Source organism: Carlito syrichta, unplaced genomic scaffold (genome assembly GCF_000164805.1).
Source record: "Carlito syrichta isolate Samal-C Ts95f unplaced genomic scaffold, Tarsius_syrichta-2.0.1 Scaffold289150, whole genome shotgun sequence".
NCBI classification, from domain to species: Eukaryota; Metazoa; Chordata; class Mammalia; order Primates; family Tarsiidae; genus Carlito; species Carlito syrichta.
The window spans coordinates 238,933-254,700 of NW_007233246.1; the positions used below are offsets into that span (position 1 = coordinate 238,933).

The 15,768-nt window shown below is 36.4% G+C and overlaps 1 protein-coding gene across 1 annotated transcript in view; it reads right to left on the reverse strand.

Moving 5' to 3' along the window:
* The window catches only part of FAM13A (family with sequence similarity 13 member A), a 311,993-nt gene that overhangs the window by 192,962 nt on the left and 103,263 nt on the right, over positions 1-15,768 (reverse strand). Inside the window, exon 6 of the mRNA XM_021710474.1 lies at positions 3,128-3,281. Within this exon, the coding sequence (XP_021566149.1) occupies positions 3,128-3,281 (154 nt within the window). The remainder of the gene's footprint in view (positions 1-3,127; positions 3,282-15,768) is intronic.

Here is a 15,768-nt window from a genome sequence, read left to right on the forward strand (position 1 = left end):
ATTTCAGCTTGATTTCACTTGCAAATGTCCTAATTATGCTCTCATTTCAAGTCAATGATTAAAATACTGAAAATGACACAGACAAGTGTAGAGACTTCCCCTGAAGTTAACATCAATCCACATTCTAGTACTTGGGTCAAAGTTCTTTATGCAGGTCCAAATACAACCAAACATATTTTCCTGGACCCTAATCTCCATTTGGTCTGCAAGGATATAATGAGAAACACCATTCAACATTTTATGATTTTGTTTCCCCAACTGGGAATTCAGAGAAGTGTCAGTGTACATATTTAGTCTTTTTGTCCCTTAAAAGTCCCATATCTAAGTAGGTGTAATGAGACTCGGCTTATTTTCAGCTTAGATATCTTAGGTCTCTATAGCTCTTGTATATTTATCACTTGTTTTGCGCCCATTTCCTTTGTTTGTACACATCCTTCCAAAAGCCAATCTCATGTGAGAGAATAAATAGAAAGGTAACTTTTCTACAGTTCTCTCATTTTCTATCTTTTTCAATAATTTAGTGACTTCATTATGAGTCTCCCAATTCCTTTTACTTTATTTTTATTTTTTAATACATTTTCTTTTTTCTTTTTTGAGTTGGAGTCTCACTCTGTCGCCCAGACTGGAGTGCAGTGGCACAATCACAACTACTGCAGCCTCGACCTGCTTGGCTCAGGTGATCCTTCTGCCTCAGCCTTCCAATTAGCTGGAATAACAGGCATGTGTCACCATGCCCAGCTAAGTTTTTGATTTAGAGACAAGGTCTTGCCATGTTGCCCAGGCTGGTCTCGAACTCCTGGGCTTAGACATCCTCTGGCCTCAGCCTCCCAAAGTGCTGACATGAACTACCACACCTGGCCGTCCCGATTCCTTTTAAATCCAACTGCCCTTTAGTTTCTATCTAATGTTTCTGTGACCTTTAGAATTTAAAAAAAAAATCTGTTATCTAAGCATTACCCAGGCTTATATATGTAACTGTGGCTAGCATGTTGTCTTTTTATTATTATGAACTCTAAGATGGCACTGGTATATCCTTTTAAACTGATTTCCAAAATTCCTATTTCATCTTGCCTAGTTATAATCATGTCCAGAGAATCACATTCTCTTGTTGTATTCTCTAATTTCTCAGAGAAGAGACTACCAGCAAGATCAGGAAAAAAAAAAACCCAACCCAAAACAAATTGCATCAAATATTCTGCTTTAGCAGAATGATGCTTCCAGAGTATAAACACATGGTTTCCAATCATGACATTAATCTACCTCTAGGCCATATCTGAAACTTGTATTAGGAGAGCAACAGTTCTATTCTTTAACTACCCAAGATATCGGTATTTGGCCCACAGTATTATCAATGTATGAGCCATGTACTCTCATACTGTGTTCTCTACCAGGCTAAACCTAGTCACTAAAGGATTTCCAAGCAGGGTCCTCTTCCACAGCTCTCAATAGGTATTTTTTTAACTTACAAAGCACATAGCCCTCCCACTGGCATATTCCAGCAATTAGCTTGATCTCTGTAAGTCTGTCATACCCAAGAGATCATATTTATCTATTTCCATTACATTACAGATTTACCTTATTATCTTATCAGCCCTACTAAAAAGGTATAAGTGTTACAAAGTGTTTATCGGAGACTGTTTTTAAAAATTGTATTTTTAATTATTATGGGTACATAATAGTTTCACACAGTATTTATGGAGTACATGTGATTCAGAAATTTAGCTGAAACAAAGCTAAATTTAACCTTTTAACCTCTTAACATTTTAAAAAGAGATCCTATGCAAAGTACTACAACTACCAGAGGAAAAAACTGAAGAGAGACTTTTCTCTATTTAAAAATCAAGACCCAGTCTCGAAGGAAAAAATCATTTATTTTAATTTTTCTGTAGCAAAACTGAAGTAGGTGTTTTTTTCTTATTTCTGCTTGTGAATCAATGCCACATTTTTTTCCTGCTACTGTGTTATTACTCACTGAGGTTACACTTGATATTTCTCAATTATCTCATTTTATCATTTTGTCTGAGCATTGTTCTCCCCTTACCTCAAATTTCAGTTTAAAGTTCTCTTTATCAGACTGGCAAGATGCCTGCTAAATGCACTCCTTCAGTTCTAAGGAGGTATAGTCTATTCCCTGTAGGGAGTCTGCTGTATTACTAGCAGAAACTCTAGTTAAGAAAAACTAGTTCTGGTCTTCTTTTCCTGCTTTAGTAGGGTGTTACTTGATACCCATTACCTTTTTGTCCTTCAAAATCATGGCCTCAACTGGGAGAAGAGATGAAAACATCCCTTCAAGTGCACAAACCAAATGCCTCTGGTTTCATCATTCATTGCCTTATGAATCAGCAAGAGTATAGAATGCTCTGTACATTTGATAAGTCTCAGGAAACCTCCAGAGGAAATCTCTCATATCTACTCCATCATGATTTACCTCAATATAAATGAGAAAGAAATGAGAGGCTTTCCTTCTTTTCCCATACCTGGAGGATTTGGTTTGGATGATTATCTCTGATTCTCAATTATAGGTCTGTAGAGACCTTAAGAGATTTACCTAATATGTAAAGGATATGTTATAAATTGTCAGTCAATGCATGAAAAGATGTAGAGTACTGCTAAGATCTCCTTGTGTAGGTCTTTAAAATACTCTCATTTACTGATGATTGTTACCAAAGACTAACATATGGGAGTTAAAATCTGAGGTTAAGCTTGAAAGTATGCCAGGCAAAAGAGAGACACAAAGACATGGTAATATTATCTTCAGGAACTTACAGTCTCGTCAGGAAGCTAGCGCTCCTGAACCCAGTCATATACATATACCTCTGTTGTAACATCAGGTTTCCATAGAAAGGGTAGTGCAAACAATTGGTCAGAGCACTGGGTTCAAGCATGCATTTTTGAGACAATATTATGGCAACAAGAAAATCTTAAACTGCTATTATTCTTGAATCTTATAAAAATATGTATTAACTTAATAAACATCTGATAGAAAGATTTCCTAAGAACTTACCACACTTAGGAATAATTATCTGGAATTATATCCACGCAAAATTTTTATGACAAAATATAGCTTAAATAAAAGCTTCTATCTAAAATTATAGCAATACTAAAAATTAAATACCAAGTTACTTACTTTTACTATGATAAGCCTAGCCTGGTTTTCACACCTCTGATTATCATTTTCTGTACATTCTACTTCAAACAGGGTATTATAATTTTCTAGGATTTTAGCCATTATCTTGTTGCAAATGTCCTGTTCTTTCATGCCTTCAAGCCCAGATGGCACACTAGAAATAAGAAAAGAAAAATTTTGAGAGGAATTACTTAATAAACACAACAATGCCTGCATAGCTGACTCAGACATACTTTGTAATCTTCTGAATGATTAGCCTTCTTATAAGAATGCATGAGATTTTCAACAAAGTCTATGGTAACATGCATGACATCATTGGGACAATTGGTGAGTTCCCAAGGTCTGGATCAATAGCTTGTGCTGAATAAAAAAAGTACAGGCTATTCAAGAAGAAGATATATATTAACACTGAGACCAGTGATGCTTTAAACTTATTAAAAATTGTACACATAAGATAACATTATATAAATGTAAAAGCAAAAAAGAATGGAATGAGTGTTATTATGACACAAATACTCAGCCACACAAATCATAGCAACACAATCTTTAAGGATTTCTTAGATAATGCACAAAAAGTACAAACCTTAGAGGAAAAGATAAATACTTCTGAGAAAAAAATAATGATAATTACTGAGTTGCAGGATGGGCACACATGGGCGACCTATTACACTATTCTCTCTTCTTTGGGGTATATTTAAAACTTTCCATAATAAAGAAAGTGAAAACCAAATCTGAATGCAGAACACATGATAAACAAGATAAAAAGACAATCCACAGATTAGAAAAAGATAAATATCTTCTTCAATAACACAGATAACAAACACAGGATTAGTGTTACATTGTGTAAAAAACTCCTAGTACTCAATAAGAAAGTTCAAAAGAAAAAAGAACAGATGAGTTGGAAAACAGAAAAAAGCACTCAAACAGTCAACATTTTATGAAAAGATACCTAGCTTCACTGAATAACCAGCGAAGTGCGTTTAAAAAACATCACTTAGGCATCATATAATACTCATCTGTATTAGTTTCCTATGACTACTATTAGTTTCCTATGGCTACTATAAAAAATGACCACAGTTTTCTTCCAGTTCTGGAGATCAAAAGCGCAAAATCAGTATCATTAGGCATTAACTGGACTACACTCCCTATGAAAGCTCTTGAGGAGAATCTGTTCCTTGTTTTTCCTATCTCCATGTGGTTGCCTGCATTCCTTGGTTGGAGCTGCATCAAACCAACCTTTGATAAGACCAGCATCTTCAAATCTCTCTCTGCTCCATCTTCATACGGCTTTCTCTGTGTATGTCTAATCTCCCTCTGCCTCCTTCTGATAAACATACATGTGACTGCATTTAGTGCCTACCAGAGAATCTAGGATAGTCCTCATCTCAAAATCCTTATCACATCTGCAAAAATTATTTTTTGCAAATAAGGTACATATTCAGGCTCCAGGAATTATGATCTGATAACTTTGGGGGACACTTCAACTTACTAGACCATCTGTGGAATTCACACCCAAAAATGCCTCCCACTGAGTCATACCTTTGTATAATCCCTTCCCCTTAGATGTAGACAGAATCTGTGACTTGCTTTGACCAATAGGATTTTGCAAAGGTGATAGGATGCCACTCCTACAATTATGTTACAATGTGTGAGACTCAATCTTAGCTGACTGAAGCAAGACATTCTCCTGCTGGCCTTAAAAAAATAAGCTGCCATATTGTGACAGGGCCTGCAAGAGGGCCATGAGGCTAGGAGCTATGGGGACCTCAGGGGGCCTAGCTATAGCTGTAGGAATCCAGTAAAATGCTGGCTCCTTTGTCATGCAGCTTCAAGGAAATGAACCCTGTCAACAACCTGAATGAAGTTGGAAGAAAATTCTTCCCCAAACTTAAGCTTCCAGATGAAAATGCAGTCCAGGTGAGACCTCAATTTCAGCATTGTAAGACTAAAAGCAGAGGATCCAGGTAGTTATACTGGCATACTCCTGTAGTCCCAGAGTGATTCATGACCGTGTCACTGCACTGCAGCCTGGGTGACACAGTGCGAACCAATAATAAAAGGGGGGAAAAAAAGAACAGAGGATCCAATTAAGTTGTGCCCAGATCCCTGGCCCATGGGAACTGAGACAGCAAATGTTTGTTGTTTTAAAGGACTAAAATCTGTGATGATTTGTTACATCAGCAATTGAAAACTAATATAGAGTTTGGTGTCTGGAAGTGAGTGCTGCTGTAACAAATATCTAAACTGTGGAAGTAGCTTCACAACTGGGTAGTGGAAGGAGATAGAAGAATTTGGTAGCATCATAGAGAAGGCCTCAAATGCCCTGAACGGATTATTAACAGACCTTTGGACTTTAAGAACTTTGTTGGTGAGGGCTCAGAAGGAAATGAGGAACATGCTGTCAGAAATTTGAGGAAGGGTCATCCTTGTTATGGTGACAGAAAGTTTAGGGAAATTGTATCCCGTGGTTATGTGGGAAACAAAATTCATCAGCAATGAGCTTAGATGTATAGTGACGAAAATTTCCAAGCAATAGCTTAATGGTATCTTTTTGCCACTTTCAGTGAAATGCAGGAGGAGAGAGAGAGAAAGAAATTGAGGGAAGAACTCAAACAGAAAATAAGACTTCATTTTGAAAATGCTCAGACTCTTCAGATGGCAAAAGGCACTAAAATTAAGACTCACTGTCAAGAAAGTAGGTTCTATAGGAAAAGGTTGAAAGTGTGACTATACATCCTTTTGCTAAAACCTCAGAAAGATCAAAATCTCCTATTATTCAGTCACACCAAGGTCCCTTTCAAGTGATGAAGGGGATGCCTCACAGATCCTTCAGTCAAACCAGAGTCTCTAGGAATTTAAAAGCATTGTCCCTCAACCATTTTAGCATGAGCCAAAGACGGAGAAAGGATTATTTTGAAAAGATCTGTGGATGTCTCTCTCTCTTTGTTTTTTTTTTTTTTAATAGAGAAGTGAATTCCTGTGAAGTTCACAGGAGACTCACAAAGTTTTTGAAAATTTTATTTCAGCAGAAACACTGCCAACTTGGAATGAAAGGGACTGAGAGGGTATAAAATGAAAAGAGACTGTTGGAACCCTAAACTTGTATTAGCAGGAAGCAAGTTGATAAAACTAGTCAGTTGCAAACATGTTCTGGGTTTCATAAAAAATGAAGGATGACTCAGAGGGTAGAACCAAGAATCTAGAGGGCTGTTAAAAAAAAAACAACATAGGATGTCATTGGTTTAGGCTAAGTATCTATACTAGACCCTAACAGAACAGACTAAAATTCAAAATGGAATCACCCATAATAAAGTTTCACATTACCAAACCAAAAGTAAGGTGTTATCTGACCGTTCCAGAAATCAGGAAAGAGAGAAAAATATCAATATCCCAAACAGGCCAGCTGTAATTGCTATGATAATGAAGTTACCTGTTTTAATCCTATGTCAGCAAATTGGATATTTTTCTTCTGTTCTGTCTCCCTGTCTTGCCTTACAAGGAAAGTAACTTTGAAATGACGAATCCACTTTTTGTTATTTGTTTCTGCTTTCTTCAGCCCTTTTTCTGTCTGTAAAACCAACCTCTTCTGCTGGACTTACTGGAACATTCATTCTACCTTATGGAATAAAGTGTTGCATGATTCCAGAATCACAAATCAAGACAATTAAGACCTTTATGTTGGTTGTAATTTCATCTTTTGACAGATATGATAACCAACGAAGGGACCTGAAGGAGACTACTGATGACTCTGTGACCCCTTGAGGAACACTGAAAAGGTACTGCTTACCCCTTTAGTGTGTGTGTGTTGGGGGGGGGTTCCTGTGTTCCTTAAGGAGTTCTAAATGTCATTATTAAGTTCCTCTCAGTTCTGAGCTTTGCTCTCTTTTGCATTTGAATATTCTGATCTCTTCGGCTTTTGTGGTACCAAGAGTTAGTTTTTGCTGTGGCAGGGTACATGACCTTTGGTTTGTTGTGACTGAAGATTTACTGGCCAAAAAAAGGGTACAGTTTTTAAGGTGACTGGCAACAGTGCAGTAAGTGTTTAATACTGCAGGGGCCTCTCTATTTCTTCTCTTCTTGGGCACTGAGGTATCAGAGCCAAAGCCATCCTGGCTCCAAGAGACCCAAGACCCAACATAAAACGTAATCCCTAATGTCTAAAGATCTTAGTTCTCTGCCTTCTGGTACACCTGTCTTCTTTATGTATAAGAATTATGGCCCCAGAAGCTGCAAGTATTTACAAAACTAGTAAAATCTTACTAAAGATAATTCAGATTACAGTGGCCATTATATGGAACATTCTAGATGAACAAGACTCCTCTTCTAAGAAGTATACTTGAATCCAAGCCTCATTAATTAGGCAGAGAGAACGGGATTGCTATTCTAACTGGAATTCAGAAGCCCTCCCCCCAAAAAACAGGATTCTAAAATTGCTTTTTAAAAAAATTCATTGTTTGAAAAAAATTCATTGTTAAAAATGTAAGATATTGCCCATATCAAAGATGGTAAAGCTGATGTGACTCCTACTGCTCTGCTGTATCCCACTTTGCCTGGATATTTATGGTATACTAACTCTCTTTCTTCTTTGAAAAAGCGAACAGTTTTCTTTTAAAATAAAACCAACAAAAATTCAGGAAATAATCCCTGAGTGACTTACACTCTTTGGACAAAAACAAAGCTCAGGGTCATAGTTTAAAATTTCCTAACATAGAAAAGACATTCAAAGTTTTCTGAAGCATTCAGGATCTCAGCTGGAATTTATGATTCCAGAAAACATGATCTCGACCATATTGGTGGGAAGTGGGGAAACCCAAAAATGGATGAAAGAGGCAGGAGAACTTTACCCAGCAAGCCCTATCTGATCCTCTTTGGGTCAGGTAAAGTCTAAAAAACCATAAATGACCTTTTGAAAGTCAATCTCCAAGTGTTTCAGCTCCATGTCAGCCACAACTTAGAATGACTTTTGGGTCTACTTTGTCAATAAGCAATCCCTAAAACAGCAGTTTGCAAAAAACTGTTGCCATTGGTGCAAACAACCAGGATGCTGAAAACAGAACTGCCCCTAAAGGTTTTGAGGGAAGCCACTAAACTAACAACTGGCTGTCTGCCCTCTGCTGATCTCCATGTTAACCACCAGGCCGGGTAGATCTCCAAGGGAAGTCCCAGTAGGCTTCTACCAGTTGCTCTGGTAGACCACTATTTCTGCCTTCAACACCACTCTTATGGGGCAACCTCTCCCTCAAAATAAAAAAGAAAATTTCAGTTGTGGAGGATATCAAATCAACTTCTATCAACGAATCCAGGCATAGAAAATGACTTCGTTGCCCTATTCATTAAAGGGTCCTGGCCTGAAGTCAGCAATCTAACTAAGAAACAAGCGAAGCTGAAAAGACCACCTATCAATTAAATAGTCTCCAAAATACAATTTTCTGGCATTTAGCTGGCTATTTTGAAATTCTTTGTAAAATAAATTTACATCTGTAAATAAATATCCATTTGTAAGCCTATCTCCCTAAGGGTTTATGCCTTTGGAAATATAAATTTAGAGTTGCCTAGATAACAATTGTTTAGGGCAATGGAACAGATAATCAAGAGAATGAAAGTCTAAAAGAGTGGAGAAAAACTTTTTGAAAACTGACAAATGAATCTTATAAAATCTATATAATCTACTTCGGTGTGTCTGTATGTCTATATGTGTTATGTGTATGTGATATTTCTCTACCAAAATATATGAAAGAGCTCTAATTGAAAAAGTGCTTAAATATGTTTGGCAGTAATGGGAAACTGTCAGGGGAGAGGGGGTGGGATTGGCAGTTGAGGGAAACTGCTAGGGGAGGGAGGGGCACACCTCATCAACAAGGGTACCTGCATAATCAATGTTTGTATACCTAACCCTGAGTTGTACCCTACATCTTTATAATAAAATAATAATAAGTGCTTAAATAAAGGATTTTTATCATAAAAATAGAAATCAACTCAAATGCCATTTCTTTCACATGACATGGGTAAATGTTTGTTGAAGAAGACCAGTTTAATATTGTTGGTTTAGTGAAAAAAGCAATGTCTTCTGATTAACAAAATATCAGTGTATCTAAATGTCAGGTTCTTGCTTAAGTGATGACTGCCTAACATTCACTTGTCATAAAAATGGTTAACAGGAGTGGCTCAGCCTGTAATCCCAGCACTTTGGGAGGCTGAGGCGAGTGGATTGCCTGAGCCTGCAGGTTTGAGACCCACCCAGGCAACTTGGCGAAACCTCGTCTCTACAATAAATCAAAAACTAGCCGAGCATGGTAGCGCACACCTGTAGTTCCAGCTACTTGGAAGGCTGAGGCAGAAGGATCGCCAGAGCCCAGCAGGTGGAGGCTGCGGTGGCCAGGAGCGGCCACTGCACTTCAGTCTGAGCGACAGAGTGAGACTTCAACTCAAAAAAAAATAAAAAAAGGTTAACAGGGAAATAACTAGAGATGATGGCTCGCTTTGTTTAGTGAGCAATTTAAGCCTAATTGTTAAGAATGAGTAAATTAGGTGAATGCAAATGGTATAAAAATGTACAGATGAACTTTTCATAGTTTCAAAAATCTTCAGTAACTAATCTTTTTTTTTTAATTTTTGCACTTACTTTTCATACTTCTCTGCAAGGATATCTTTATTTAATGCATACACTTCAGGTCAATTAATTTTTTTTATTATGATATTGTGGGGTACAGTTAAGGGTTAGGTATACAAATACATTTCGTTCAGGCACCCTTGTTGATAAGAGGTGTTTCCCCGTCCCCAGACAGATATTTGCTACCATTAATCCCATCTCCCTCCTTCCCATAGTTTCCCACTACTGTCAGTCATTTCAGTAACTAATCTTAATATGTGTTATGATTAGGTAATATTCATGAAATGTCTGAATCATTTCTAAGCTAAAATATTGAAAAATTAAGTGAACCTAAGTGTTTTGTATACTTTGTCATCTTGTTTTTATATAGTACAGAGAAGAATATATTTGGGTCTGTTAGTAAACTAAAAATATTCTAAGAGGGAGTACATGTTTCTAGAAATTATAAAATGTATATTTATAAAATGTTGGTACTTGATAGTTCAAATTTCTTACTTCCTAGTTTTTCACTAGAAATTAAGGCTACTATGAGTTTAAAATTCTAACTCGTCTATGTAATTTTGTGTATACAAAGTGTAAAAAAGTAACATGTTTTTGGTGAGAAAAGTTGTAAAAAGATGTGAGAATATATTTTTGCTGAAAATGGTAATTTCATCTAATTTTGAGTTTAATGTTTTTATTTTTCAAAATATGAATTTAGGAAGGAATACAAACAAAGCAGGAAGAAACCAGTAGAAAGAGAAAGAGATGAGAAAAAATATAAGAATGAAGACATATTTTGGTAACAAAAGAAAAATTGAGAAGAGAAAGAGTAATTTTGTGTATGAGAATTGTGTTTAGCCAAAATGATAAGGAAAAAAAGGAAAGTAAATTTTTGTCCTAAGGTAGAATGATTGGTTGTTTCAGTATGAAAACGAAGAAAGTATAGAATAAAACTCAAAACTTAAGCAAGTTGTAGAAGATTTGTGGAAGATAAATCTTACAAAAGAAATGCTGTGAGTGATCAAGTTGAGTAAGATTAGAAGAAAATTGTTTACAAGTTTTTCTAAAAATTGAGCTTTGATATCAATAATACACTGATGCAAAACTAAAATTTGGTCTTCTATTTTAAAACAACAAGGTTTTATTTAAGTATTGATCTGCTCTTCATAAAAAAATGTAAGACCTTTGGGCAAATGGCTTAGGAAACAAAGATCGTGTATTTTATCAAAATAATCCCAGTGTTCTCTCTTAATTTTAAAAGAATTAAAGTTTTCTACAACTATGTAGTCTTTTTTTTTGACTTGGAGTCTCACTCTTGTCGTCCAGGCTGGAGTGCAATGGCACGCTCACGGCCACTGCAGCCTCGACCTAATGGGTTCAGGCGATCCTTCTGCCTCAGCCTTCTAAGTAGCTGGAACTACAGACGCATGCCACCATACCCGGCTAGTTTTTGTGATTTACTGTAGAGACGAGGTCTCTCCAAGTTGCCCAGGCTGGTCTCAAACTCCCGGGTTCAAGCAATCCTCTTGCCTTGGCCTCCCAAAGTGCTGAGATTATAGGCTGAGTCACTGTGCCTGGCCTGCAGAAGTCTTTAATTATCACTCTGTTTAAATGAATGACTATTATTTAACAATGAATTGTGATTTTATTTTTGGTCAAGTGTTTTAAGCCTTTATTTTTGACAAAGTTTCCAAAATAAAATTCAAAATTAAGTCTTTTTGATGTCAAACTAACTTTTGCTGCCTCATCCTTGTACAGGAGCCATTTTAGTATCTGTGCTGCCAAAGCAAGCACAACTTTTGGACATCCTAGAAGGGCCCTTAGAAGTCTAAAAGAGAAATATGGGCTGGGCTCAGTGGCTCAGTCTGTAATCCCGTGCTTTGGGAGGCCGAGGTGAGTGAATTGCCTGAGCCCGTGGGTTCGAGACCCGCCTGGGCAACTTGGCTAGACCTCATCTCTACAATAAATCAAAAAATTAGTCGGGCATGGTAGCACGTGCCTGTAGTTCCAGCTGCTTAGAAGGCTGAGGCGGAAGGATCGTCGGAGGCCAGCAGGTCAAGGCTGCGGTGACCGTGAGCATGCCACTGTATTCCAGTTTGGGCAACAGAGTGAGACTCCAATTCAAAAATAAAAAAATAAAATAAAATAAAAGAGAAATATGAATTTAATTAGACTTATCTGGTATGTGGGACACATTGTCAAATGAGAAATAATATTTAATTTTCAAGTTATATTTGTATGGAATGTTATTGATATGTGCTCCAAAACTGTATGAGAGTTCTAGAAATCTTGTGTGCCATCAATCATAATTTTGGTGATTATGTTAAAATGCTGTACATTCGAGGTACAACCAAATTTTCTTGTCAGTTGTACCATTATTATAATGAACTCTCATCAGGTTTTCAACCATGGCCATTTTAAGTCTTATTGTCCACAGTTAATTGCTTTATTCTGATGGCTTTTTGAAAGCTTTTTGTAAAGTAAATATAATCCTAAAGTGCATGTCTTCAAGGAGGTTCATAGTAAAGATGAAAAGAACTCTGATAAGTACATGTTTCTGCTAACTTTGAGATACTATTAGACCAGGCAAGAACTTCTAGAACTGTAATGAAGAAAGTAATGGGTGTGTGAAATAGCTAACCAAGATGAAACAGAGCAAGAAGTAATTACATGAGACTAAATGAAATAACAAAGAAGAATTATGGAGTTTGGCAACTTTTTTTGGTAAAATTTGAAAGATTGCCGGTTCTTTTAATGTTGTTTTCCAGATTTAAGGAAACTTTTTTCTATTTTAAGCTATCTATACCTTTCAGCAACTTGACAAAGCATACCAAAATCAAAACATTTGATTTTCCTTCCTGATACCTCTGAAATTGGAAAACTACTTCTAAGTATTCCCATTTTTTATGACAATGTTTTATTTGCATACGTTCAATAATAATTTCTTCTCTTTATAATGTGATACATTTGGAAACATTGGTCATATTACCAAAGTTCTGAAATGTCATATTTGAAAATGTGCATAGAATGAGTGGCTTCAAGGGTTTCCTGCCTTACAGTGAGTAAAAAGTTGTCACTTCCTGGGTTGCCCAGGAACTTGAAGATTTAGACATTGCAGGCAAAGTCTGATGTCTGCATTGGCTTGGCTTCTTAGCACCAAGAGGTTTTTAAAAGTCCAATCTGAGATCACTTGTCAAAACTTCCATCAAAGCCAATTTAAAAGGAGCCTATGTGGTTATTCTTGCTGCACTTGTGTAAATAACCAGGCCAAAGTTTAATGAGACTAAACTTATTTTGCAGATGAATTACTCTTATTCTGATTATTTTTGTTGAAATGGGGATGACTGTAGAGAGAAAGATTATGTTTTAAAAGAAAACTATATTACATCTGTTATTAGATTGTAGCCCTGTTAATTGGTTTTGGGTTTTTATTATCTACCTGTAGACTAGACTGGATCCTAAATTCTTTCAGTTTCCTCCGAAGCCTGGTTACAGATTTCCAATTAAAGGAGAAAACAACAACAACAACAACAAAAGCCAATCTGGAAAATTAAATATAAATATCAAGGGACGAGTCTCATGCCTGATGTGTGTGTTACACAGAGAGTTCAACACAATGCCTGATGCCACAACCAGAGACATTCAAACTGCAAACCAGGATGAGAAGTATCCTTCATGCTATGGACGGTTTTTCCAAAGACTGATGGACCAAGACTCCCTATTATAATAAGACTTTTACTTCTCTTAATTTTTCCTCAGTTATGCCTACTTTTTTCTCTTGGCAATATAATGCTGTAGTTAGAATTTCACAATCAGGAGTTTAGTAGGTAACCTGATGGAGTGTTGGGTCTGTCATATTCTACCCAAATTATTTACCTATCCTAAAAGATCCTGCAGTCCACCTGGTGGGTAACTTTAGCCACAGCCCTAATGCAACTGTGTTCAAATTGTACTAGTAGTCTCTTACAGAGTTAGCACTTTCTGCTTTAATTTAACCCATTCCTAGGATGTTAGATGATAGAATTATTACCTACATATTTCAAAAAGTAGCATGTAAATAGAAAAGAAAAAAATTTACTACCCTACTAAATGAACAGGGAGGAATCTGCACAGTAACTGACACTTCTTGTTGCATGCAGATAAATACGTTGGATATTGTAGAGATTTAGTTGCAAAACCTTAACAGACTACTTGGTTAAAACAGATACATTTTCTAACCCGGTAATTCTTGGATTTATCTGACTTTAGTTGGTTTGGTTTATAGGGCCAGTGGCTAAGGAGCACACTTTAAACTCTTGGTCTTATCCTCCTGATAGTGGTAATAGTCTCCCAGGTGCTCTGTATCCCCTCAAAAAGTTTTAAATGTTTACATACAGCCATCTGCCAAGTGTCAAATGGTCTCCTTTCAGTTGGAATGACAAAAACTCAAAAAACGCATGATAATGAGAATACCATAAACTATGAAAGACATGTTGAAACCAGGAACCCAGAATTATGGCAACTGAGAGTAGCGCTAATGATCTTAGTTTTGCTAGGTGAGAGTGTGACCAAAGGGGAAATTTGTTAAATAAAAATCATAGGAAGCCATTTAAAAAATTTTAAATTTAATTTAAAAGTTGTGGGTTAAAAATTTAATTTAATTTTAAAGTTGTGGGTTAAAAGATTTTTTTTAAATTTTATTTTAAAGTTATGAGCGTTATTTTGAACTAAGCTCCTGTACTAGGCTCAAACAGACTAGTCTGCAGTTCAAAAATGAAGTCACCCATGCTAAAATTCCATGTAACCAAAACTATGTTATTATCTGACTTTCAGATAAATCAGGAGAGAGAAATAATAGCCCAATTTCCCTAGTTCCAATTGGTATGTTAGTGAAGTACCCTCTCTTTCAGTCTGTAACCTATTGCTCTATCTTCCTGTCCCTGCCATGCAAGGAAAGTAACTTTGAAATGAGTAATTTACTTTTTGTTCTTTGTTTCTGCTTTCTTCAGCCCTTTTTCTGTCTATAAAGCTAACCTTCTCTGCTTGACTCATTATACCACTTATTCTATTTTATGGAATAAAGTGTTGCCCAATTCTGGAATTCCAAATAAAGCCAACTGAGATCTTTAAATTTGTTGTAATTTTGTCATTTGACAAGGTGAAGGTCATGGATAAGTATTCCTAGGCCTTGAGAGGCTGGCCTTCAGAGAAATAAAGACAGGTTATCTACTAAGTACAGATATACAAACATTACACATACAGATATACAGTACATGGCATGAAAATTTAATAGGGGTAGGGAGTGATTTTTTTTAAAAGCCTAAAAATCGTCCTTAGAAGAATAATAATGCAAAAAATATTGAGAAATCCTGCTCTAGTCTCTCCAGTGTGCTCCAATGAATGTTCAACACTGGCTCCTAATACAGGATTCAACTGGAGGTGAATGAACACTGCAGAAAAGAGTGGAGCTCTTGGGGCAAAGGGCTGGCTGGGTCAGGTAAATGTTCAGGATTCTGAGTTAGAAAATAAGGGTTCAGATCCCAGCTCCACTACTCACAGAGCATAGCTTTTGGAAAATTGTTCAACTTTGAACCCTAGTTTCTTCATCTGTAAAATAGACATGTTGATGATATTAACGCTGTAGGGATCTTGGGAGGACCAGATTTTTTAAAGTATATGAAGAATGCTTTGCAAAACTATGGGGTCAGAAAACAGGCAGTGGTGGCCAGGGGTTGGGGGAAGGGGAAGAGTCAACTAAAAGGGACATGACAGAGCTGTTTGGAATGATGGAGATGGCCTATATCTTAATTGTGGTGTTGGTCATGACTATAAACTTGTCAAAACTCAGAACACTGCACTAAAAAAAAGATGCATTTTACAGTATGTAAATTGTACCTCAAGGAACCTGATTTTTAAAAAGAATGCCTTGCAAACTATAAATAATCATACCAATTTTTTATTATGTAGAGTAAGATTAAAGTTTTTACAGTAACAATGTTGGTGTACACTGAACTTGCAATTGGCTAAAATTCTCTTGTCTTTTTCTCAGAAATCGGTATTAAATTAGGTC